This window comes from Quercus robur, chromosome 2, assembly GCF_932294415.1.
Source record: "Quercus robur chromosome 2, dhQueRobu3.1, whole genome shotgun sequence".
In the NCBI taxonomy this organism is placed as follows: Eukaryota; Viridiplantae; Streptophyta; class Magnoliopsida; order Fagales; family Fagaceae; genus Quercus; species Quercus robur.
Genome location: NC_065535.1, coordinates 11,582,492 through 11,606,359, shown reverse-complemented (window position 1 = coordinate 11,606,359; position 23,868 = coordinate 11,582,492). Strand labels below are relative to the sequence as shown.

Here is a 23,868-nt window from a genome sequence, read left to right as displayed (position 1 = left end):
TATACATTAGGCACAGGTAGTTCAGAAGAGTACCTTAATTTCGACATCAAGGATGCTCCTTATGACGTTTACAGAACTGAACGTGGCAGGGAGGTTACTTATCATGGTCTTGGCCAGGTATTTGTCCCAAATTGCTAATTACATAGCTAAAATTTATAATTTGTTGGTATGTATGACTTTCATTTTACAATTTGGATAGCACATGAATTGTAAGAATAGTCTACTGAATTGCAAAGATATTAAGAACAATATATTCATATAATAAAAAAATTAAGGACTCTGCACCATAACTGAAATATTTGGTTTTTCCTCTTATAAGGTTAAAAACAAAGTTAAGGACAATGCACCATAACTGAAATCTTCAGATTTTCCCTCTTATAAGGTTAAAAACAAAGTTAAGGACAATGCACCATAATTGAAATCTTCGGTTTTTCCCTCTTATAAGGTTAAAAACAAAGCTAAGGACAATGCACCATAACTAAAATCTTCAAGTTTTCCCTCTTATAAGGTTAAAATCTTCGGTTTGTCATTGTGGTGTCCTGCATCCCCTACTAGTGATGTTTAATAGAATACATATGACCGAACTTGATTGCTCTTTTGAAGGTCTATGGTTAACCATTAAATTTTGGGCCCAAGGCTTTGTTGCTGTTGTTTGAATTTTTATTTTTATGGTGAATAAACTTACAATCCTTTTTTCACTAAGCAATAAGATTTAATGGATTATAGGGAAATTCTCTTTTTGTTTTTATACTCGCTACCTAACTTTTAATGCATGTGTTGGACTGTAGCTAGTTATGTACCCTATTATCAATCTCAGAAATCACAAGATGGATCTTCATTGGTACCTCAGGGCACTTGAGGAGGTGGTAATCCATGTTCTTTTCTCGACATTCTCCATCAAGGCATCTCGACTTGAGGGCTTTACTGGTGTTTGGGTTGGTATGTTTCCTAATCAGTCCATTATGCTATACCAGTGTGCATATTGCATGTTCTCATGTTTTCTGCACTTACATTAGCTTTGATTTAAAAACTTTTATAGGCAATGTACTGTATAGAACAAATCATGTTGAAAGTTTCTTTGCCTGTTCGTGTTTGCAAACAAAATTTTGAATTATTTAGCTTTTTAGTCTCTATTATAAGTAATATGATTATTTGTAGTTTTTAAACGTTTACTTTTTCGTTCATAAACAGAATGGTTAGTTTTTCTGTTCTGCTCTATTTGGATGCCATGAAAGGGAAATTTAAACCTTGAAATTTACAACATATGTTTGAACTCAATATCTCTTTAGATTTGTAGTTCTCATTTCTTTTAATCCATCATCTAAACGTTAACTACAAGTAATGAGCAAATGTGAGACAAAAATAGTTTCTAAGTTTCATGTGGTCATTTTTTTCTGTTCCCAACTTTCCTTTGAAAGCTTATGGTTGAATTTTTATATTATTTCCCTTTTATCTTTCGTGAACTAAAAATGGACTCTGAGATGGTGCTATCAACCAAAATAGCATACAATATAGCTCAACATCATTTTTGCTTGTTTGTTAGTTGTGTAGATCCTTATTAGTATCAAGACTCTGGTGGCACTGCATAGAAGGATATAATCTGAGAAAATGACTCCAGGAGCCACACCATATTTTCATATATTTTTTCACACATTCTATATTTTTGCTGAATTGGGGACCCGGACTTTGATTTGCCATATTATAGACATTAATTGTTTTTGCTTTTTGTAAAAGAGGCAGACTCTACAGCCTCATTCCTCTCACTTTGTGTTACTTAAATTATAATACCGTACAGTCATTTAATTTAGCATTCTGTTCAAAAGTTACCCTCCCTTCTTTATCTTAATCTAATTTTTTTTGGGTGAATAACATGCAGAGTGCCTAAGTGATTATAGTGACTGATCCTACTTTTCAATTTCACTACCGGAGATAAGAAAGTGGCAACTGTTGGGATACGAGTATCTCAGTGGATAACATATCATGGGTTAGCACTGAATATCAACACAGATCTAACCCCATTTCACTCAATAGTCCCATGTGGAATACGAAACCGTCAGGTTGGAAGCATTAACGAGTTGCTAGGAGAATTTCAGCCATCCACTAGATGTGGAAAAGCAAGTGTGCTTCATTCCAATGATTGTCAATTGATTGATATCAGTCACTCATCTTTGATCAAGGAATTTTCAGAGGTTTTTCAGCTCGAAATCTTTCATAAAAGCATCCTCATGTATGAGTTTGAATTAATCTGGTCATGAAGCAAAATTGTTAGTGAGATACTCGAGTGTTTATGTTATTGTAGTTATTTTTGTTTAGTTGATAGATAGGCCCGACAGCAGTACAGTCAAGAGGATTGTGATTTAGATTACTTATTTTGTAAATTAACTATTATCTATACTGTAGTTCACATTTCAAATTTAATTTAATCATATAGGATAAAACTTGTTGCTAGCAATTCTCATGACAATCTAATAGGCTAAATTCTACTTTTTATATCGGAACTCCTTTTCCCATTGTACGCTTGAAGACGATGATAGAGAGGTAAAGCAATGCCCTTTTTATTTTTCATTTTATACTTGGAGCACTCAAAAATTTTGAAACTTCTCCAATCAAGTTTGTCAATTAAAGTCCCAAATTTATAATATTGTTTCAATTTAAAGCCTTTGTCTATCTTTGTTATTTATTTTCATTATTCTTGGCAATGATGGCAATAACAGAGTAGATAAAAACAAGAAACCATATTAAGTTATGCATTTCACCTATGGTATGTTTATAAAACAATTTGGTATTCATTTAATAGAGAAGATAATGAGAGAAATCCCTCTTTAAAGAGAGCAAGGGTTTCCCTGTGACTACTAGAAAATCAAAATTGATTATATAGGTGAAACACAAAGTTTCAATCATTAGTTTCATTTTTTCCTTATTGCCATTATTCTTGGCATTAATGGCTGATGGTGAACTAAGAATTGAACTCTAGACTCGTCCATAAGAATTGTCCAGGCTAGGAAGACGAAAGTAGCTATGCTTAACAAAACAGTAGTCCATAGGCTTATGGTTGTCCATGAGGATTGTACAAAAACGATCCCCAACACTTGGAAAAGTTCCAGGGAAGTTTATTTACACAAACTAGTAAATTGAACCACGTGTTATTATCCCAAGGCATGAGTGAATCCCCGGTCACTATATCTTCTTACAGAGTACTTAACTGCTAATAACAGTTATAGAAGATGAAATATGATAACTCCCATAATGGTTGTGGAAGTTATCCTTGAATCCTCTGACTTCCTCAAATACAGGGGAAGTTACAAGTCAAATAATTGCTCCAAGAGCATACTATATAAACACCCCATTTGGACCAGATGGAAGTAGGTTTTTTATAATTCCCAAAAAGTTGGAATTCTAGAATCTAAAAGAGAGACTAACTTAAGCATCGGAGGGTTCTTGGCCGGTGTACTCCGGTCACCTTTAATAGTGTGTTTTCTTTTTCAGGCATTCCAAAGAGTGGTTAGATCTTTGACGCTCGGAGCATTCAGCCTACTGATTTTCTGTGCATCATCAATGGCAATAACATAGTAGATAAAAACAAGAAACCATATTAAGTTATGCATTTCACCTATGGTATGTTCATAAAACAATTTAGTAGTCATTTAGTAGAGAAGATAATGAGAGAAATCCCTCTTTAAAGAGAGCAAGGGTTTCCATGTGACTACTAGAAAATCAAAATTGATTATATAAGTGAAACACATAGTTTCAATCATTAGTTTCGTTTTTTCCTTATTGCCATTATTCTTGGCAATAATGGCAATAACAGAGTAGATAAAAACAAGAAACCATATTAAGTTATGCATTTCACCTATGGTATGTTCATAAAACAATTTGGTAGTCATTTAATAGAGAAGATAATGAGAGAAATCCCTCTTTAAAGAGAGCAAGGGTTTCCGTGTGACTACTAGAAAATCAAAATTGATTATATAGGTGAAACACAAAGTTTCAATCATTAGTTTCATTTTTCCCTTATTGCCATTATTCTTAGCAATAATGGCAATAACATAGTAGATAAAAACAAGAAACCATATTAAGTTATGCATTTCACCTATGGTATGTTCATAAACAATTTGGTAGTCATTTAATAGAGAAGATAATGAGAGAAATCCCTCTTTAAAGAGAGCAAGGGTTTCCATGTGACTACTAGAAAATCTTTTTTTTTTTTTTTTTTTTAGAAACAAACACACACACACAAGGAAGAGGTAAATGGGTTCTAACACAAAGGCACACCACAACTCCAATAGAAAAGCAAAATTGATTATATAGGTGAAACACAAAGTTTCAATCATTAGTTTCATTTTTTCCTTATTCCATTACTATCCAAAATAACAGAAATGAACAATGAAGGTGGATATATATATATATATATATATATATATATGTGGGGTCAGAATTTGGCAACCCCAGCCTACTTTATACTAAGCCCAAGGCCCACGCCGAGGAGGAAGAAATGCCCGAGGAAAAACGAAGAAAGCCCAAATGGCCTAGAAACATCACCGAGGATGATCCTATCCTCGGCCATCCCAGACCCTAGAAGGGAAGAGCAGCACGCCATCGAAGACAGCCTCCCAGAGCGTCCCAAGAAAAAGGACAAGTATAGTAGGACAGCTATGGGAGCATGGTGTAGGAGCAATTCAAGGAGAAACTGTCACCTCCGCATTAAATGCCCACAACTAATGTTCTGGCCGCATTAATGAGAAAATGATCCCTGAACAGTGCTGTCTTGATTGCTGCAACTCACAGAAAGTTTGGGAAGGTGGTTGATGGGACAAGCACTCGAGTAGTGACCTGCACAATCAACAAATGGAGAGCCAAGATCGATTGGAGGGGGATATATAATGTGAGAAATCCTCCAGGAAAAGGAGATCGGGAATTAGAAGGAGAATACGGTAGCAATTTGCATGATCTTGGAAACCTTTGTAACCAAGCACTGAAGAAAGAATAAGAACAATAATTTCCTTGGAAGAAATGCCCGAGGACAGAATTTCATACTTTAGCTTACGTCCTTGTTATTCAACTCACTCATAACCATGTCTAGTTGTTGTAACCCTCACTAAGGCCTAGTTCTTAAACACATTCTCTATAAATTTGTTGTATTGGGCTAGTTGGGCTAGAGTCCACTCATCTAACAAAAGAGGTGCTCAAACCCAGTCCTTACAATTGGCGCCGTCTGTGGGAAGAATTTGTGTGTTAGTAAGGGCAACAATCAAGCATGGTAGGATCAGGCCCCCATCAGGCAGGCTCCCATCAACCTGAATTGGCTAGATCCCAACAACAGGATAACTTTCCCAACCCTGAGCGTGATCGAAATGAAGAGAATGGAAGGTTTCGAGAGGAAAGTGTGCACACCACTCAAACCAGTAAAAGCTATTCTCGTGTGGGTAGTCTCGTGCTCCAGAGACAAAATAACAACCGGGCCATGCAACCAGAAGAAGTTATAAGTCATGTATCCCAGAGACAGAATGATAAGCAAGCCATGCAGCGAGAAATAGACGATTTGAAGAGAAAGTTGCGCCATGCACAACGAAGGTGATCTCATTTTGGGCCTAACATGCCCTCCGATAATGAAAGTGATGATGACCATAGGTAAAGATCAAGAACTCCTCCAAGCAAGACCTTCTCTCACGAAGAAGAGCACTACCGGAGGCGTGAACATAAAAGCCCATCTCCTAGGGGCTTGGAAAACGATGCCATGAGCAGGGCACTAGATCAACTCTCCAAATCACCTTTCACACGCCACATAGAAGGGGCTACACTTCCTTGACGATTCTAGCAGCCAACCTTCGCCATTTATAACGGCAAAACAGACCCATGGAGCATGTGAGCCAGTTTAACCAAAGAATGGTTGTCCATTCTAAAAATGAAGCGCTGATGTGCAAGGTTTTCCTATCTAGATTGGGACCAGTGGCGATGAGGTGGTTCAATGACTTAAAGACGAATTCTATAAATTCATATAGGCAGCTAACCCAATCCTTTGGCTCCCATTTCGTTACAAGTAGCAGAGCTCCTCGGCCCTTAAGTGCGTTATTGTCGTTATCCATGCATGATGGAGAAACTCTAAAGGCCTACACGGATAGATATTGGGAGATGTATAATGAAATGGATGACAATTTTGACGACGTTGCCATCAACACCTTCAAAAATAGTCTCCCAGCCGAGCACGGCTTGAGGAAGTCTCTAACTGGCAAGCCCGCCACCAGTGTGCACCAACTGATGGATCGGATCGATAAGTATAAACGAGTAAAGGAAGACCAGTTGCAAGGTAAAGGAAAAGAGAAGGTTATCCCTCAGGAGATGAGGGATTTCAGGTTGGACCGATATAACAGCAACTGCCCGAGGAGAGATTTCGGAGGGCAATCCGAAGCAACCAATACACAGACTGTCAATACTGTATTCTGAGAACCAGTGCATCGGGTGTTGAAGAAAATCAAGAACGAGCCATACTTTAAGTGGTCGAATAAGATGGTGGGAGAGTCCAAGAGGCGCAATCAAAACTTTTATTGCCAATACCAACAGGACCACGAACATACCATGGGGAACTGTAGGAACCTCTGGAATTATCTGGACCAGCTAGTCCGAGAAGGAAAGTTGAAGCACCTTCTTCATCATCCTAGTGGTCATTAAGGCCAAACCCATCAGGAACCCCAGAGAGATACTGCCCTAAGGCCACCTGTAGGGACGATCAATGTAATCTTGGCCGTGCTAGGAAGAACAGGCACGCGCCCTTCACAAGTGTTATCTGTGGCTCAGCGGCCTGCCGAGGAGTCCCAGCCAGAGCCGAAGAGGGCCAGAATGAATTTTCACCCAATCTTGAGTTTTTCAGAAGAAGACAAGATCGGGACCACCCAGCCCCATGACGATGCGTTGTTGATCACTCTCAAAATCGGGGACTACGATGTGAAAAGTGTAATGGTGGATGGTGGCAGTGGGGCCGAGGTTATGTACCCCGACCTCTACAAGGGGCTGAGGTTAAAACCGGAAGATTTGATGCCCTATAACTCTCCTTTAATGAGCTTCGACGGGAAGCTTGTCATTCCAAAGGGCATGATTAGGCTACCCATCCAGACCAGCCCAGAGATAGTGGAGGTGAACTTTATCGTGGTTGACACCTACTCTCCCTATACAGCCATCGTCGGTAGGCCCTGGCTCCATACCTTAGGGGCTGTTGCTTCCTCATTGCATCAAAAGGTGAAATTCTCGTCAGGGGACCAGGTTCTCAAAATCCGTAGTTGCCAATCCACAGCAAGGCAGCGTGTGGTGGCTGCCATCTCACATCAGCTCGATGCGGAGTCCTTGGCCTCTACTAAAAAGAATTTATAGCAATCAAGGGCCCCGGTGTCGCCTCCTGATACAGCTATCGAGGAGGCAAAATGCGAAGATCTAGAGGAGGTGGTTATTGGCGGTGACCCGAAGAAGTTCTTTCAGGTAGGGGCTCAGCTGCCTCTTCAGGAGAAAGAGGAGTTGATTGAGTTTCTCAAAAGAAATGTTGACGTATTTGCATGGGATGCCTGCGATACTCCTGGGATTAATCCAGCCTTCATCTGTCACCATCTTAATGTCAACCCATCCATCACTCCTAAGAAGCAGTCACCCCGTCGCCTATCGAGAGAGCACACCGATGCGATTAGGGACGAAGTGGCAAAGCTTAAGCGTGCAGGGGCCATCAAAGAGGTTTTTTATCCCGAATGGTTGGCCAACACCGTGGTGGTCAAGAAGAAAAGTGCAAATTGCGGGTTTGTGTAGATTTCACGGACCTAAATAAAGCATGCCCAAAAGACCCGTTCCTCATGCCTCAAATAGACCAGCTGGTGGATGCAACAACAGGCCATCCTCGGATGAGCTTCTTAGATGCCTTTCAAGGCTATCATCAAATACCACTAGCCCTGGAGGATCAGGAGAAGACAGCTTTTGTGACACCTACTGGGAACTACCATTACAAGGCCGTTCGGTCTGAAGAACGCAGGGTCCACTTATCAAAGGATGATGACAAGAATGTTCGAGCCGCAGTTGGGCAAGAGCATCAAAATCTATGTTGATGATATGGTGGTGAAGAGTAAAGTGGTGTTCGAGTATTTAGGAGACCTTGGCAGCACCTTTGATGTCTTAAGGAAGCACAAGTTGCACCTAAATGCTTCTAAATGCTCATTTGGCGTGGGGTCAGGCAAGTTTTTAGGCGACATGGTTACTCATAGGGGAATTGAGGTTAACCCTGACTAGATCAAGGCTATTAATGATTTAAAACCACCGCAAAACGCCAAGGAGATCCAAAAGCTTACTGGAATGATCGCAGCCCTGAATTGATTCATTTCTAAGTTGGCGGATAGATGCAGACCGTTCTATCTCTTGATCAACAAGTGGAAAGGATTTGAGTGGTCTGAGGACTATATTGTGGCCTTCTAGCAACTCAAGGAATACCTATCCCGGCCACCTATCATGTCCAGTCCTGAGGCCGATGAAGTCCTATACGCATATATTGCTGTGGCCCCTCATGCTGTGAGCTTGGTGCTAATATGGGATGACAATGGCCTTCAAAAGCCAGTCTATTACGTGAGCAAGTTGTTGCATGAAGCTGAGGTTAGATACTTACCCCTGGAGAAAGCCATACTAGCTATGGTCTATGCTACGCGAAAACTTCCCCATTATTTCTAAGCCCACGCAGTGGTTGTTCGAACCCAACTATCCTTGAAGTTCGTACTTCGGACCGCTGATTACACTAAAAGGATTGCCATATGGAGCACAATTTTAGGAGCTTTTGACATCAAGTACATGCCTCGGACCTCCATAAAAGGTCAGGTCCTAGTTGACTTGGTGGCCAAATTTGCTGAACCACCAGTAGAAATAGTAGCAGAGGAGCGCAACATGGATGGAAAAACGGTTGGAGTAATCTCTACGCTAGGACCACCATGTTGGAAGGTGTACGTTGATGGCGCAGCAAATCAAAGGGGGTCCAGAGTGGAGCTAGTCCTAGTATCTCCTGAGAAGACTATCATAGAGAAATCCTTGAGACTTGGGTTCTCGACCACGAATAACGAAGCCGAATATGAGGCCTTGTTACAAGGAATGGCCATGGTGCAGAAAATAGGAGGAAAAGCAGTAGAGATGTTCTCGGGCTCGAGATTAGTAGTGGGCTAGGTAAAGGGAGAGTTGGAAGCCAGTGATACGAGGATGCAAGAGTACTTAAGCCAGGTCAAACGCTTGCAGTCAGACTTCAATCTTTTCAGTCTGTCACACGTCTCCAGAAGTGGAAACACTCATGTAGATTCATTAGCCACGCTTGCTACCTCCTCGGCAGGGGGTTTACCTCGAATTATTCTTGTCGAGCATCTAGATAGAGCAAATGAAGTTGCAAAAGACATGGTCCATATCCATGAGGTTAGAGTGGGTCCTAGCTGGATAGACCCTATAATGAGGTTCCTCAAAGATGATATCTTACCCGAGGAGAAGTCAGAGGCTGAAAAAATACGAAGAAATGCCCCTCGGTTCTAGTTGTCCGAGGACCACAAATTGTATAAGCGCTCCTATTCTGGGCCATATGTACTGTGTGTTCACCCTGAAGCATCAGAATTATTGCTTGAAGAGCTACACGAAGGGATTTGTGCGAGTCACACAGGAGGAAGATCTCTGTCGCACCGAGCCATTACCTAGGGATATTGGTAGCCGGGGATGCAGAAGGAAGCCCTAGAGTATGCTAAGAAATGTGACCAGTGCCAAAGGTTTGCCCTAAATATTCATCATCCAGGAGGGGTCCTCAACCCTTTTTCCAGTCCATGGCCATTCGCCCAATGGGGCCTGGATATTGTAGGCCCTTTCCCCAAGGCAGCAAGAAATAAGAAATATCTATTGGTCGGCACAGATTACTTCACCAAATGGGTCGAAGCTGAGCCATTGGCCAACATCAAAGATGTGGATGCTAAGAAATTCATCTAGAGAAACATTGTTACACGATTCCAGGTCCCTCGTACCCTCATTTCAAATAATGGACTCCAATTTGACAGTAAAGCCTTTAGAAGATACTGCTGCGAACTGGGGATCACTAACAGGTACTCAACTCCAGCTTATCCTCAAGGAAATGGGCAAGCCGAGGCTGTCAACAAGGTCATAGTCAATAGGCTTAAGAAGAGACTGGATGACGCCAAGGGAAGATGGGTAGAAGAGCTTTTGCACGTCTTATGGACTTACTGGACTACACTACGGCAGTTAACAGGGAAGACACCTTTTGCCATGACCTATTGGGCCGAGGTTGTTAGCCCTCTAGAGGCAAGCTTCCCAACGCTGAGGACAAGCTCCTTCACTCCAAGCAGTAATGATGAACTACTAGGAAAAAGCCTAGATCTGATTGATGAACGAAGAGAGAAGGCAGTGATCTAGTCGGCCTATTACCACCAGAAGTTCAAGCAGCGATATGATGCCAATGTGAAGCTGAGACCACTAGCACCAGGGGACCTAGTGTTGAGGAAAGTTATGGATGTTGCCAAGAACCTATCTTGGGGAAAGCTGGGACCCAATTGAGAAGGATGATATCGAATTACTTCAGTAGCAGGAATAGGTGCATACTACTTTGAAGACTTAGATGAAAAAGTTGTACCTCGTCCATGGAATGTAAATAACCTGAGAAGGTATTATTATTAACAAAAGCATTTCTCTAATTCAAATTTTAAGTCCATTATGATTATATGTCTTGTATCTTGGCAACAATCTAAGCACTAGACAGAACCAAGGTCTTGTATGGTCCTCGGACTCAAACCTATGGGGAAAATAGTTACTTCTAGAAAAATCTAAGTACTAGACGGAACCAAGGTCTTGCATGGTCCTCGGACTCAAACCTATGGGGAAACTAGTTACTTCCAGAAAAATCTAAGTACTAGACAGAACTAGGGTCTTGCATGGTCCTCGAACTCAAACCTATGAGGAAACTAGTTACTTCTAGAAAAATATAAGTATTAGACAGAACCAAAGTCTTGCATGGTCCTCGGACTCAAACCTATGGGAAAACTAGTTACTTCCAGAAAAATCTAAGTACTAGACAGAACCAAGGTCTTGCATGGTCTTCGGACTCAAACCTATGGGGAAACTAGTTACTTCCAGAAAAATCTAAGTACTAGACGGAACCAAGGTCTTGCATGGTCCTCGGACTCAAACCTATGGGGAAACTAATTACTTCCAGAAAAATCTAAGTACTAGACAAAACCAAGGTCTTGCATGGTCCTCATACTCAAACCTATCAGGAAACTAGTTACTTCCAGAAAAATCTAAGTACTAGACGGAACCAAGGTCTTGCATGGTCCTCGGACTCAAACCTATGGGAAAACTAGTTACTTCTAGAAAAATCTAAGTATTAGACGGAACCAAGGTCTTGCATGGTTCTCGGACTCAAACCTATGGGGAAACTAGTTACTTCCAGAAAAATCTAAGTACTAGACGGAACTAAGGTCTTGCATGGTCCTCGGACTCAAACCTATGGGGAAACTAGTTATTTCCAGAAAAATCTAAGTACTAGACAGAACCAAGGTCTTGCATGGTCCTCGGACTCAAACCTATGGGGAAACTAACTACTTCCAGCAAGAGCTTAGGTGGCAGGTAGAATCCAAATGTTGGGCGGATCTTCAGACCACAACCTTTGAAGAAATTAGCAAGATCAAGCATTCATGCAAGTATAGCCTAAGTACACACTCAGTACCTCGGATCATATACTTGGCCCCTGCCCCCTAAAAATGTGAGCAAACGCAAGCTAAGTGTCCCCCTTAATGCCAGTGAGTTAGAATTTAAAGGTCTAATTTCAAATATGGTATGTACATAACCATTTTTACCCATTAGGATAACCAACTCATGAGACACGAGATTCACACTAATAATAATGATAATGATAACAATAAACACATAATGTAAAAGAAGGAATTTCATACATTTAATCTAAAGGTCTGATTACAATGATTCCAATGTTCAAAAAAAAAAAAAAAAAACAGCCTATTTCTTCAGTTTTATCCTGACTCCATCCTTGGAGAGCTGAGTAGAAACGACCTCAGGACCCTTGGAGCCTTCATTTGGGGGAACATTCTGGAGGGGCTGAACTAAGAGAGCTGACTCCTCGGCATGAGAGGCCTGAGCATCAACTGTAAACTCCGCAGTCTTTTGGGGCGCTTCAGGGTTTGAGCCTTCATTTGTTTCGGTCGCCCTAGAAAGCTCACTCTCCTTGGCTGGCTCGGCAGGAATGGTTATGGCCAGAGCAACTTTAGGCCGAGTAGTCTCAGTCTCCTCAAGAGCAACCTTAGCCTCGGAGCTAGCGGGGGCAGCTTCTCGGATGGCATGAGGGTAGTATACATTCTCCACCTTCCACAAATCGGATGAAGCCTCAACCCCAGCTTGTTTAAGAGCTTCATTCCAAACCTGGGAACAGTAGAGCCTGCATACTCTAGGTACTTAAGCCTTGAGAGTGGCCTGGGTCTCAGCCTCCCAAGTCATAAGCCTCCTTCTCGACTTTCTCCTTGGAGCACTCAGCCTCCGTTTTGGTGAATTTCGCCTTTGCCTTAGCCCTCAAGGCTTCATCCCTGGCACACTCCGCGACGTTCTTGGCCCCCTTTGCCTCAGCCAGTTTGTTCTTTAAATTAGTGATTTGCTCTTTGGCAATCTTCAACTGATCCTCGGCTTCGAGTAGGCGCCTCGTCTGGTTCTCAGCCTGTTTTTGAGTGCTAGCTAGGCCTAATTCAACGCTATCTCGGGCCCTTGTCATCTCCTTTAGATCCTTCGTTGCTTTCAAGAGATCAGTCTCGGAGTTTTTAAGGGTCCGCATAGCATCCAAGCGCTTGTCGCGTTCGAGCTCCAGGGTTTTGCTCTGTTTGTTAACTGCCTCTTCTAACCTATAAGTGGCTTGGACAGGTGGCCAATTGAAACAAGCACACGGTAAGTTGGAAACCAAGGAACAAAAATCAACGGAGTCACAAGTGTTAGAAGTCTTACCATGCCCAAGTACCTCTTGATGCTAAGAAAGACCTCCTGCCTCCTCAAATTCCCCAGCTCGGCCATATCGATGGGAAGTAGCAGGGACCTCTCCAACGCATCGGCCACGTAGGTGCCTTCGCCCCCTCGGAAGTCCCTGAGGGAGGCGTTGTCCATCAAAGGCTCCCCGTGGAGCATCAGGGCAGGAAGCCAGGCTTGGGGCTCGAACTGGGGGACGACTTCTTTCTCTTGGCCTTGGTGCCTGATTTTTAATTGTTTTGAAGCTCATAAGGATTCATCCTCCTCCCGAGAGGAGTGAGACCTCCCCCCATCCATGGGCTCTTTGCCTTTAGAAGCCCTCTTCTTTTTTGGATCGACGGGCTCGGGCTGAGGAGGCAAAGTCGACTGAGGAGGAGGAGGAAGTTTGGACCGAGGAGATGATGGCTGTGATTGGGTGGAAGATGACCTGGTATAAGCAGGCTGAGACTTGGGTGGAGGAGGAGGAAGCTTGGATTGTGACTTCCCCGGCGCATCCTTCCTCGATTAACCCTCAATTAGGTCGAGCAAGCTGGTTGGAGGTTTTCTCTTGAAACCCATTTCAACCTGAGAAGAAGTCCCTACTGATAAGAGATCCGCTTTAGTCAAACTGGGGTCACCCAAGTCACTGGAGGGATCCTCAGATAGATTAACTTGGCTGAATATACCAAATTCGTCCTCGGACGGACCCAAATCAACGACCTCTTTTTCACTTTCTACTCTTTCTCCCTCGGCCTTGGCAACTTGATGGGATGAAGAAGGGCCTGCCAATGGAACGCCTTCTAGGACAGGAGACCCTTCGGGAAGCAAGAACCCGTGTTCGGCTACGGTGATTCTGTGAAGCCGAGGATCTTTACCTCTGATCACGTGCTTCAGAGCCGAGAATGACTTTTGGATGGGATCGTACCCAAGGATCTTGTGAGCGACTTTGACTTGGTTGTCAGCTTCGTTTACAAAGACCTCCACCTTGAGGATGGTTTCCAGATCTCCCCGGTTAACCAAGTGAAAGTGTCGTTCAAAGGCATGTGGATCTGCAAAAAGAAAGCATATTCATATTAGCAACCGAACAATGTAAACTATGATAGCACCAAAGATTAACCCTTTCCTACTCTGAATACCCCACCTGGTTCCCTTTCCCCTGTTGGACAATGAAGGCCGTCATACCACTCCCCAGACACAATGAGAAAATCCTTATTTAACCCCTTACTGGTCTCGGGGAGGCATTGAATAAGCTGAACCTTATCGTCCCTCGTCTTCATATAATAGGATTTACCCTTTAGGTATTGGAGGTTGTAGCACCAGTTCACATCGTGATGGGTTAACCTCAACCCCATTTTCTCGTTTAAGGTGTCCACACAATCAAGGATCCTAAACACGTTGGCGGTGCACTGAGTGGGAACTAATCGGAAATGCCTAAGGTAGTCCCTCATCACCGGCCCCATAGAGATTCTCATACCACCTTCTATGAAGGTGATTATAGGAATCACTACTTCACCCTCTTGCCTCCTAAAATGCCACTCCCCTTCTTCACAGTACCTCAAACCTACATTACGGGTTATCCTATAATTGGCGATGAATTTTTCCATTGCCTCTTCTGACTTAACCAACTTTTTTAACTTACCCATCCCTAGAAACAGCTAAAAGACTCAAGGAAGGATGAAAGAAAGAGAGGAATAAGAGTAAAAGAAACTTCGAAGAGAGAAAACATGAATTAGAGAGAGAAGAAAACTTACAGAAATGAGGAAAAGCTCATCGGACAGGCTTTTTATGCTAAAAAGAGACGTGAGTTTGGCTGGAGATTTGACCGAACTCAGGATATGTGCGCAAGAACTCTTGAGTGTAAAAGTAAAGAGGCAAATCAGTTCGAATGGGTATTTATACCTCCAATTAAAAATAACCGTGCGGGTTTTCCCGCCTATAAAGTTAAAGAAATCCTCACCGTTAGATTACCATCACACCGTTGAACATGGGGAGCACAGAGCCGCCAGAATTTAATGAGGACGCGCTCCGTATATCGAAGCACCAGGAACGTGCCTTAGACAAGTGAAAAGGCTCTGGCACTGATGGAGGACAAGACATGACAAGCCATGATAAAGGCCTGAGGACACCATAATCCTCCTCTCCGTCCGAGGGGCCGAACAGCAAGATTTTGAGGGGCTATTGTAGGGTCAAAGAATTTGGCAACTCCGGCCCACTTTATACTAAGCCCAAGGCTCACACCGAGGAGGAAGAAATGCCCAAGGACAAATGAAGAAAGCCCAAATGGCCCAGAAACATCGCCGAGGACGATCCTGTCCTCGGCCATCCCAGACCCTAGAAGGGAAGAGCGGCACGCCATCGAAGACAGCCTCCTAGAGCGTCCCAAGAAAAAGGACAAGTACAGTAGGATAGCCATGCGAGCATGGTGTAGGAGCAATTCAAGGAGAAACTGTCACCTCCGCATTAAATGCCCACAACTAACGTTCTTGCCACATTAATGAGGAAATGACCCCTGAACAGTGCTGTCTTGGTTGCTGCAACTCACCGAAAGTTTGGGAAAGTGGCTGATGGAACAAGCACTCGAGTAGTGACCTGCACGATCAACAGATGGAGAGCCAAGATCGACTGGAAGGGGATATATAATGTGAGAAATCCTCCAGGAAAAGGAGATCGGGAATTAGAAGGAGAATACGGTAGCAATTTGCATGATTTTGGAAACCTTTGTAACCAAGCACTGAAGAAAGAATAAGAACAATAATTTCCTCGAAAGAAATGCCCGAGGACAGAATTTCATACTTTAGCCTACGTCCTTGTTATTCAACCCACTCATAACCATGTCTAGTTGTTGTAACCCTCACTAAGGCCTAGTTCTTAAACCCATTATCTATAAATTTATTGTATTGGGCTAGTTGAGCTTGAGTCCACTCATCTAACAAAAGAGGTGTTAAAAACCATGTCCCTACAATATATATATATATATATATATATAAGTTTAAAATTGAAACGATTTCATAAATCGATACTTAAATTGGCAAAATTAAAAACTTTAGACCTTATATAGCCCTTTTTATGTAATTTCCCCAAAGTATTTAAATGGGATGAAGTATACCAAATCAATAAAATAAAATGTCTCCAAAGATGCTAAAGAAATAAAATAATTTTATAGTATTTTTTTCACAACTTGTTAAAGTAGTCATGGAGATGGACTTTAGGACCATTTTAAAAATAGTATCATAGACTAAAATGAAAAATAAAAATGAAAATCTCAAACGTAAAAGACTAAAATGGTCATTATTCTTATAGCTTAGAGCATCCCCAATAAGGTTGCTAAATTGACTAAAAAGTCAATTTAGCAACTAATACTCTCAAAATGCCTTGTATAGCAAAGAAGCTAAACTCAAAATAATTTGAGTATCAACTAAGGTGAGTTACTATAGATAGCTGCACATTGTAGCTTTAAAAAAAAAATTGTAATGTGTGGTGTTAAAAAAATAATATTTTAATGTGTTGATGATTGTGATTGTTATTTATTGTGTTAGATGTATTATTTTATTGTGTTGTTTATATTATTTTAATGTGTTAAAAATGTTAAAATAAAAAACTTTGATTTTGGGTGTATTATAAAATGTGGTGTTAAAATAGATAAAATAATATTTTGAGTTGCTAAAAGCTATATTTTTTTGCTTTCTTACTGTGAATGCTCTTATCTAGCATCTCATAGTTTTTGCAACAAAGATATCAAAGATCAATGTTAGAGGAAGGGAGATTAATGGGGACATGGCCCCTTGGATTTTTTAAAATTTCCCTTCCCCCTATATATTTTTAATAAAATTTAAGATTTTTGTTTGGATTTTACTCAATTGCCCACTATATTTTTTAAATGTACAAAAGCTCATGAGTATTAAACTATTAATTAATGTCCAAATTTGTTCTTCTAATATTCATTTTTTCAACATATAAAACTCATTAATTTTATGAGTGTTAAAAGCGTATGTTCATAAAAACATGCGAGTATTAATAGGTTTCTGTATATTTTAATTTTTTTTTACTAACACTCATTCTTTTCTTCTAAAAATCCACCTTTTTTTTTTCCATGTATAACTTGTTTATTTTAGGAGTATTTAGAGCACATGTTTATGAAAGTATATAACCAAGTAAATCTCTATAGTAAAAGTAATTTTTATTTTCCAAAAACAAACTCTTTACTTTCTTTTTTTCAATATTTTTTTCATTTTGCATGTAAAGTTAGGGACACATGAATGCATACCTTTTTTTTTTTTTTTTGGTTAAGAAAACATGTTTTGATTTTAATAATTAAAAATTTGGGACATGTTCTACCCAGTCTACCTTTGTCATATAATATTTCTCTTTACATCATATATGTTAAGGCATATCAAAATGACATAGCTTTGCGATTTTTTTTTTTTTTTTTTTTTTTTGTGGCTCCATCATTATCCAAGGTTCAAATCATATTTTCCCACTATAATTAATTAACAATCAAATTTATCACAAAAAAAGGAAGGAAAAAAAAGACTAAAATAAAAATAACCTTAAACTTAGGATCAAAGGTGTAATTTAGCCCCCCAAGAGCCCAATTTGATTTATTGTTGTGGTCCTCATAATCCAATAGGCCCAGACTCCGAGCCCAAAGGGTCAATATCTCCACGTATGCATCACCAAAAAGAGGTGGTAGTTACTAGGTACAACATTATTTGTCTGTGACAACCTTTTTGTCACCGATTAAAACCTTCCATATTCGCACGCACACTAGCTCCCAATCCCATCTTAAATCGTAGCCGTCCGATCGAGTCCCCAAACACTAAAGCCCCAGCCGAATCAACTCTATAAAAGCCAAGCCATTTCACCATGAACCTGCAAAAACCCTAGCTCATACATCGCCGTCTTCCTAGTCCCTATTGATTCTTCTCCCATCTCCAATTTCCACCTTCTTGTTCCAATTTCATATGTGTGTATGTATATTTGAATTTTAATGTTGGCGAATGACGAATCTTTTTTTGAATTGTTTAGAGTGCTCAGACTTTGATTTTGGGTACAATGATTCAAAACATTGAATAGGAAGATCTGATGCCTCTCTTTTCTTTTTCGATTCGAACAAAACTTAACGTTGTTGTTTCTTGTGTTTTATGTTTGGTTTTTCATTGTATACCATTGTGGATGACGAATACTTATGAAATAAACAGTTATCCCTGTCTGATATTTGGTGCTGATATTTCTTAAATTCTGACCTTACAAAATCGCTTTTATTTTTTTTCTTTTTTGCATTATGTTTTATTTTTCAAGAATAGCCAATGATGAAGATCTTTTTAATGGTTGACTGAAATGCAAGTTGATAATAAACTTGCTTATGTGTCGAAATTCATGAACTAGGACGGTCTGAGGCTTTTGTTTATTTATTTATTTATTTATTTTTTATTATTATTATTATTTTTTATAGTTAGATGGTCGAGGAAGGGTTGACTTGAACTTTGGACGCCTCTGATGGAAACATCAGGAGGTGCCAGTTCATCTACAAGATTGTTGGCTGAGGCTTTTGTTTTTCAAAATTGTAATATTTCAAATTGTTTTTACTATGTATTGTTTTAATTATTTTCTTGTATCTTTTACTAAATCATCTATGGATTGGTCTCTACAGTGTTGTGAATGATGAGAACAATAATTATACAGTTATCCCTGTCTGATGCATTGGTGCTGAGATTTTGTAATCTGACACTCACACTGTAGAGTCTTCATCTCATCTGTTTTTTTTTTACTCTGCTACGAAATTGTAATTTAATTAATAATTTGCTTACCTTTTACATTGTTTTAATCAATAAGATGTGATGAACCAGAATGTCTCGTTGGTTTTTATTACATTTCTTAGTTTTACATGAACTATAATTTCATATCATATCATGTTAATCTTTGCCTTATCAGAGTTTTGATATTGGTGATTCTTGAGTGATAAAATTCTCAAGATTAAAGCTCAAAGTGAACGGATTATGCTCCAACGTCCAACCCTCTCCTTAGCAATGTGTGATAGCAAGATCTTTATCATAATGCAAGGATGGTTCTGTGCATCGGTTGGGATTTAAGAAGAAACACATAAATATAATGCCACCAGTTGGGATTAAATGAGAAACACAATTTGACAATAATGTTTGTAAAATCCACATGTTGTATGAGAGAGATTCGTAGATCATCTCCTACAATGCGCTGGTTTTACAACTGTTAGGATAGAGGAGATGTAGTCTAAAAATTAAACAGATTTGAACATTTAAGTTATGAATCCAGTAAAAATTTGGTTTCCAAACCAATGACAATTGTATAGGGCTGTGTCTTAATTGCATTTACTAAACAGAAATTGTCAAGAAATCTGGTGCCAGAGCATGCCTAAATTGTTCAGAGAAAATATAGTATATGTTTGGATAGTGCTGAAAAGCACTGTTCACAGAACCCTACTTTTTTCATAAAAACAATCTGAAAAACTTGGTTACACGATACTATTTCACATATTTAAAAATTATTTTGTTACAATATTTTCAGTTTTCAACAATAAACGGTATTCAAACACAACCTAATCTATTCTAAATAAACAGTATTTCACACAGGTATACCAGACCTTTGAGATACAAGTACACTACTTACATAGCTATCTAGAGTTACAACTTTACAAGTACAGATCACTTAGGATGGACTATTAATGGTCGCTAAACCAAGGCAGGCTTTATTATACAACTATCGGTAGGAATGAGTAAACTAGCGTCCCCTTTACTTGATTCTGGTGTGCCAAGTATCAATGTCCTTTCATTAATTTATGGCTGAAAGGAAAAAAATTGAAGATGCATCATACTTGATCACTGGTTGCTGTTTCCCTATTTTCCTATTCTTCCATTCACTAGAAAATTTACTAAGTCTACTTAATTGTGATGTAGCGATTTGTACCATGCTTGGCCCAATTTTCCTTCAAATCAACAGGATTTGACAGATCATGGCCTTCTGCAGCAAGCCGGCTGAGCAGCTTGTTAAAGGCGCTTCCACTCATCTTTCGCCCACCAACTCGGGCATGCCGTTTGTTTGGAACTGCTGGCAGAGGATACATCGACAAGGTGGTTGTGCAGCATGAAGATTGCCACCCCCCATTTCCCCATTTGTAACACTGCCTTAGGATTCCAGTGCAGGAGCATACAGGTGCAGGCATCGTTGACTCATCAAACGCAACTTGATTTAACCCTAAGTCCTGCCCCTTCCAATCTGTCTTTGGAACCCCTGTCTGTCTGTTAAGATCATCACCTCCACTGCCCATGTCCTGCTCACTCTTCCACTCATTTGGCTTGCCAAACATGTTATTCAAGTCATCACTCTCCCTCTTAATCTTCCTTGGGGTTTTTGCAGCTTTCTTGTCAGATGAGATTCCCTTGGTCTCCTTTGTTCGTTTAGCCCGTCGTGACTTTGCAGCCTCGGAAGCAACTGGTGACATTGCTAGACCATCGCTTGTGTGCATTTCCCTTGTATTGTAAGATGGCTCACCCATATGGGGTACATGATGCATGTGCTGTTGTGCTTGTGGATGGTGTATGTGCTTCACCCCACGTGAGATTTGGCATCCAGGTGGGCATGACATATTACCACTGGTAAAGGAGTTTTCCCGGTATTGAAGTGTTGCAATTGCATTGTCACGTTCCAACATGGCATTATTCCGTTCTGCAATTGCTGTATCTCGTTCCAGAAATGCCATGTCTCTCTCTGCAATAGCTGCCTTTTTTTCAGCAACGGCCAAATTTCTTTCTTGAATGGCTGCATCTCTTTCAGCCATAATGCTCATTATCTGTTTCATTGATGGCTGATGTTGCATCAACCACTGCCACAAGAACAGCAATAGTATTATCATTACCCCACACATTGACAAGAAAAAACATAGTTTCATTCACATTGTTCCAAGTATTTTGTTTGTAAAAAGCTGCTTCTAGTACCTGACTCTGAGCTGTTTTGTACTGATCTGCTTTGTGTCTTCCATTTTCACGATGCCCTCCATCATCCATCTGAGATCCACAAATGGCTATAATTACAGCCAACGGTTTCAAACCTCTGCTGAAAGTGCAACTCTCAGTCAATCAAGCACAACACCTTTATCCAGGCTACAGATCCTGTATCTTACAGCAAAGAGACAAAATCTGTTCAATTTTGCTCATGGGACATGTGTGTGAACATGTATAGATAAAGGTGGTAACATATTTGGAATTTAGAGAGAGAGAGAGAGAGAGAGAGAGCGAGCTACTCCTATCGCATAACTGTAGGTAGAATGACATCAGTGATAGAAACCCATGCTGGTGTAAAACATTATCTCATAAGAAACAAATCATATACAAATTTTAAGACATGAAAGGAGTCCAAGTTTAAAACCAACATGCTTCTATTAACTATTGTCCCACAAGGTGCAAAAAAGCCAATATTGAAATGTAGATTATAGACAAGCCTATATCATAAAACTGATGCACAATTGCATTTCAGAAATACTGAAAAACAAGAGTCTCAGAAAGTTCATATAATAATAAAAATACTACTGAAATGGCTCATCACCAATTTAAGAATGGGTGTTGAGCTAAGGTAGAAATAAATCTATTAAAGTGCATAAACAAACATATGCATAAACATTGAGACTTGCCAAAAAAATAGCATTTGCATGATGTTGAAATAACACGAAACATGACTACACATCATATATTAGGTCCTAGTATATTAAAAAGGGAACTGATCAAGTAAGGGGATGATATGAGCTAAAAAGATACCAGCACACTTGGTATAACAACGATTTTTTGGACAACATGAGCATAAACATTACTTAATTCCAGAGCCCTCAATTTGACTATGCTTTGTTTCTACATAACATACTGATGAAAGAATCAAGGATTGTTAATTTTGTGGCATGCTCTTGCCTTCTCGATTCTCCATGTTTTATGCTTGTGCATAATGATGCTTTCAAATTATCACATCATGTAAAAAGCATCCCCCCCCCACCCCCCCAAAAAAAAAAAAAAAACAAGAATTATTACATAGGGAAGATGCTTAATCGTCTAACAGCATGGCCAATTCAATGAATTACTCATTATTTGTCAGTCAATCCTAGCTTAATCCTCAACATCACTTTCTTAGTAGCAAGTCTTAGTTTGCTCCTCTAGATTCCCATGAAGGTAGTGACTTCTGAAACCATGATAGCCAACACAATTACAGACATGCATTGATTTATGTAAAATGTACAGTAACAGTCCAGCCAAGCACAATAATGAAAACTCAAACCATCCCCTAAACCAAGTTCTGTGAATGATGAATGCCACTTATAGTCAACTAACATTAGACACAACATGGACCGCATTTTCTGCACCACAGAATGAGTTAAGAGGATCACAAACATCTTCATGAATACCATAATCCACATTCCCAGAACCAAGAAAAGGGCTTATGATTTACAATTTGGCAACTCTAGTAATGATCTAAAAATGACGCCTTTTTACGCAGCACAGTATTCGTTAGGCATAAATTGTTATGCAGACTACAAACATAACACTGAAGATTGACATTTCTAAGCAAAAATCAAGCTTCATCAAGCTTCCAACCTTAGCAAAAATTAACTGAACAATCAAAACTTCCCTCACTCCAGTCCTGAGATGAAAGCTAACCAAAAAAAAACTATAAATTTCGTTTCTTCACTAGCAGCTTTTATACAGCACAAATTTAAAAACCCACTTCTTTTTTTTTTATAAGTAATAAAACCCATTATTGAAACCACGCTCCAAGCCTCTACAAAGTAAGTATCACTTGCACCAAGTGCAAAAACAGAATAACTAAAATTAGTTGCTATTGCTATGAAAATATATAGAGAGGCCTCAGTTCAAGCAGCAAGAAATACACAAACCTTGGTACTAAGTAATAATGATGATCAAAGAAAGAAAAATTAGTAATTCACAAGAGTCAACATGAACAAGCGGAAGAGAAATCGAAGCTTACCAGGAAGAGAGAGATTCGGCAGAGAAAAAAACGGAGACAGAGAAAACCTAAGACCAAGGATTAAAAATTTGTGGAAGCCACAATTGGGACACAGGAGCAAAAAGAATTTTGATTTTTTTAATTAATTAATTTTTTGATTTTTTTTTTCCACTTTTCTTCTTGGTGGTTTAACCTGTCCCTTTCTACATTTTTGCTACCACTATTCCTTTCTTTTTTATATATGTAAACACATATATACACAAAAGAAACAAATGTACGACAAAGGAGAAAAAGCTATATATGAGGTGTGTTTGAACTGTGCTACCGTGAGCTTGCCATGTATTTTCGTTTTAACATTAAAGTGAAAAAAGCTTGACTATTTTTGACTGCGTGGACTTGTACAACCTTGGCCACGAGCTACATATTTGCTTTTAGGCATTTCTGATTTCTGTTCCGTTAAAACATGTGGATGATGAGTGACATTAATGACCTATCATTTTCAACTCCAATTATGTTTAGTGACGCAATTAATATTATTATTGTTTTTTTAACGATTTGTTGAAGGGCCAAAATGTAACTAAACCATAAAAGTAAGATTTTTTTTTTTGAGTGCTTTCATACAAAATGAACTCTTGTAATATTGACCGTTTATTACTTATGTTTATCCTTTAAAACAATAGATTGAAACTATTTGTTATGATTATTATTTATCATTAATTCAAAACAACAATATGTTCTCTTTTGGATATAGGTGAGATTCGATCTCAAATCCCTCGTTTGACCGAAATAGATTTTATTAATTGAAATAACTACTTATTAATTATGTGAAATGGTCAAATTCAAGTTAAGCTTAAATGCAGCATGCTTAGCTTTTCAAGAAAGTTTTAAAAGGAACCA

At 39.6% G+C, this 23,868-nt stretch overlaps 3 protein-coding genes and 4 non-coding genes across 9 annotated transcripts; 6 read left to right on the top strand and 1 right to left on the bottom strand.

Moving 5' to 3' along the window:
• Window positions 1-5,254: 5,254 nt before the first annotated feature.
• On the top strand, window positions 5,255-6,441 carry LOC126694818 (uncharacterized). Its single transcript, XM_050391328.1, has 2 exons — window positions 5,255-5,571; window positions 6,000-6,441. The coding sequence occupies exons 1-2, from the start codon at window positions 5,255-5,257 to the stop codon at window positions 6,439-6,441; spliced, it is 759 nt and encodes a 252-aa protein (XP_050247285.1).
• Window positions 6,442-6,834: 393 nt separating this feature from the next.
• Window positions 6,835-7,785, top strand: LOC126694814 (uncharacterized). The gene is made up of 2 exons (XM_050391315.1): window positions 6,835-7,254; window positions 7,363-7,785. Exons 1-2 carry the CDS (start codon window positions 6,835-6,837, stop codon window positions 7,783-7,785), a joined length of 843 nt encoding a protein of 280 aa, XP_050247272.1.
• A 10,212-nt stretch (window positions 7,786-17,997) lies between these two features.
• Window positions 17,998-18,079, top strand: LOC126716239 (small nucleolar RNA snoR64a). The gene has a single exon (XR_007652052.1). It is a non-coding gene; the product is annotated as a small nucleolar RNA snoR64a (small nucleolar RNA).
• A 78-nt stretch (window positions 18,080-18,157) lies between these two features.
• Window positions 18,158-18,242, top strand: LOC126716210 (small nucleolar RNA R38). Its single transcript, XR_007652029.1, has one exon. It is a non-coding gene; the product is annotated as a small nucleolar RNA R38 (small nucleolar RNA).
• Window positions 18,243-18,295: 53 nt separating this feature from the next.
• LOC126716241 (small nucleolar RNA snoR20a) lies at window positions 18,296-18,391 on the top strand. The gene has a single exon (XR_007652054.1). It is a non-coding gene; the product is annotated as a small nucleolar RNA snoR20a (small nucleolar RNA).
• A 252-nt stretch (window positions 18,392-18,643) lies between these two features.
• Window positions 18,644-18,725, top strand: LOC126716209 (small nucleolar RNA R38). The gene has a single exon (XR_007652028.1). It is a non-coding gene; the product is annotated as a small nucleolar RNA R38 (small nucleolar RNA).
• Window positions 18,726-19,468: 743 nt separating this feature from the next.
• On the bottom strand, window positions 19,469-23,191 carry LOC126712360 (protein BASIC PENTACYSTEINE6). Of its 3 annotated transcripts, none has more exons than XM_050411663.1 (4): window positions 22,993-23,191; window positions 21,095-21,140; window positions 20,961-21,031; window positions 19,469-20,848 (listed from the first exon to the last, which is right to left on the bottom strand). In XM_050411663.1, exons 3-4 carry the CDS (start codon window positions 21,027-21,029, stop codon window positions 19,904-19,906), a joined length of 1,014 nt encoding a protein of 337 aa, XP_050267620.1. In that variant the 5' UTR covers window positions 21,030-21,031; window positions 21,095-21,140; window positions 22,993-23,191; the 3' UTR covers window positions 19,469-19,903. The 3 variants fall into 3 exon arrangements, with proteins under 3 accessions (XP_050267620.1, XP_050267619.1, XP_050267618.1); XM_050411662.1 differs by having other exon boundaries at window positions 21,095-21,134; XM_050411661.1 differs by having other exon boundaries at window positions 20,961-21,134; window positions 22,993-23,190.
• Between the last annotated feature and the right edge of the window lie 677 nt (window positions 23,192-23,868).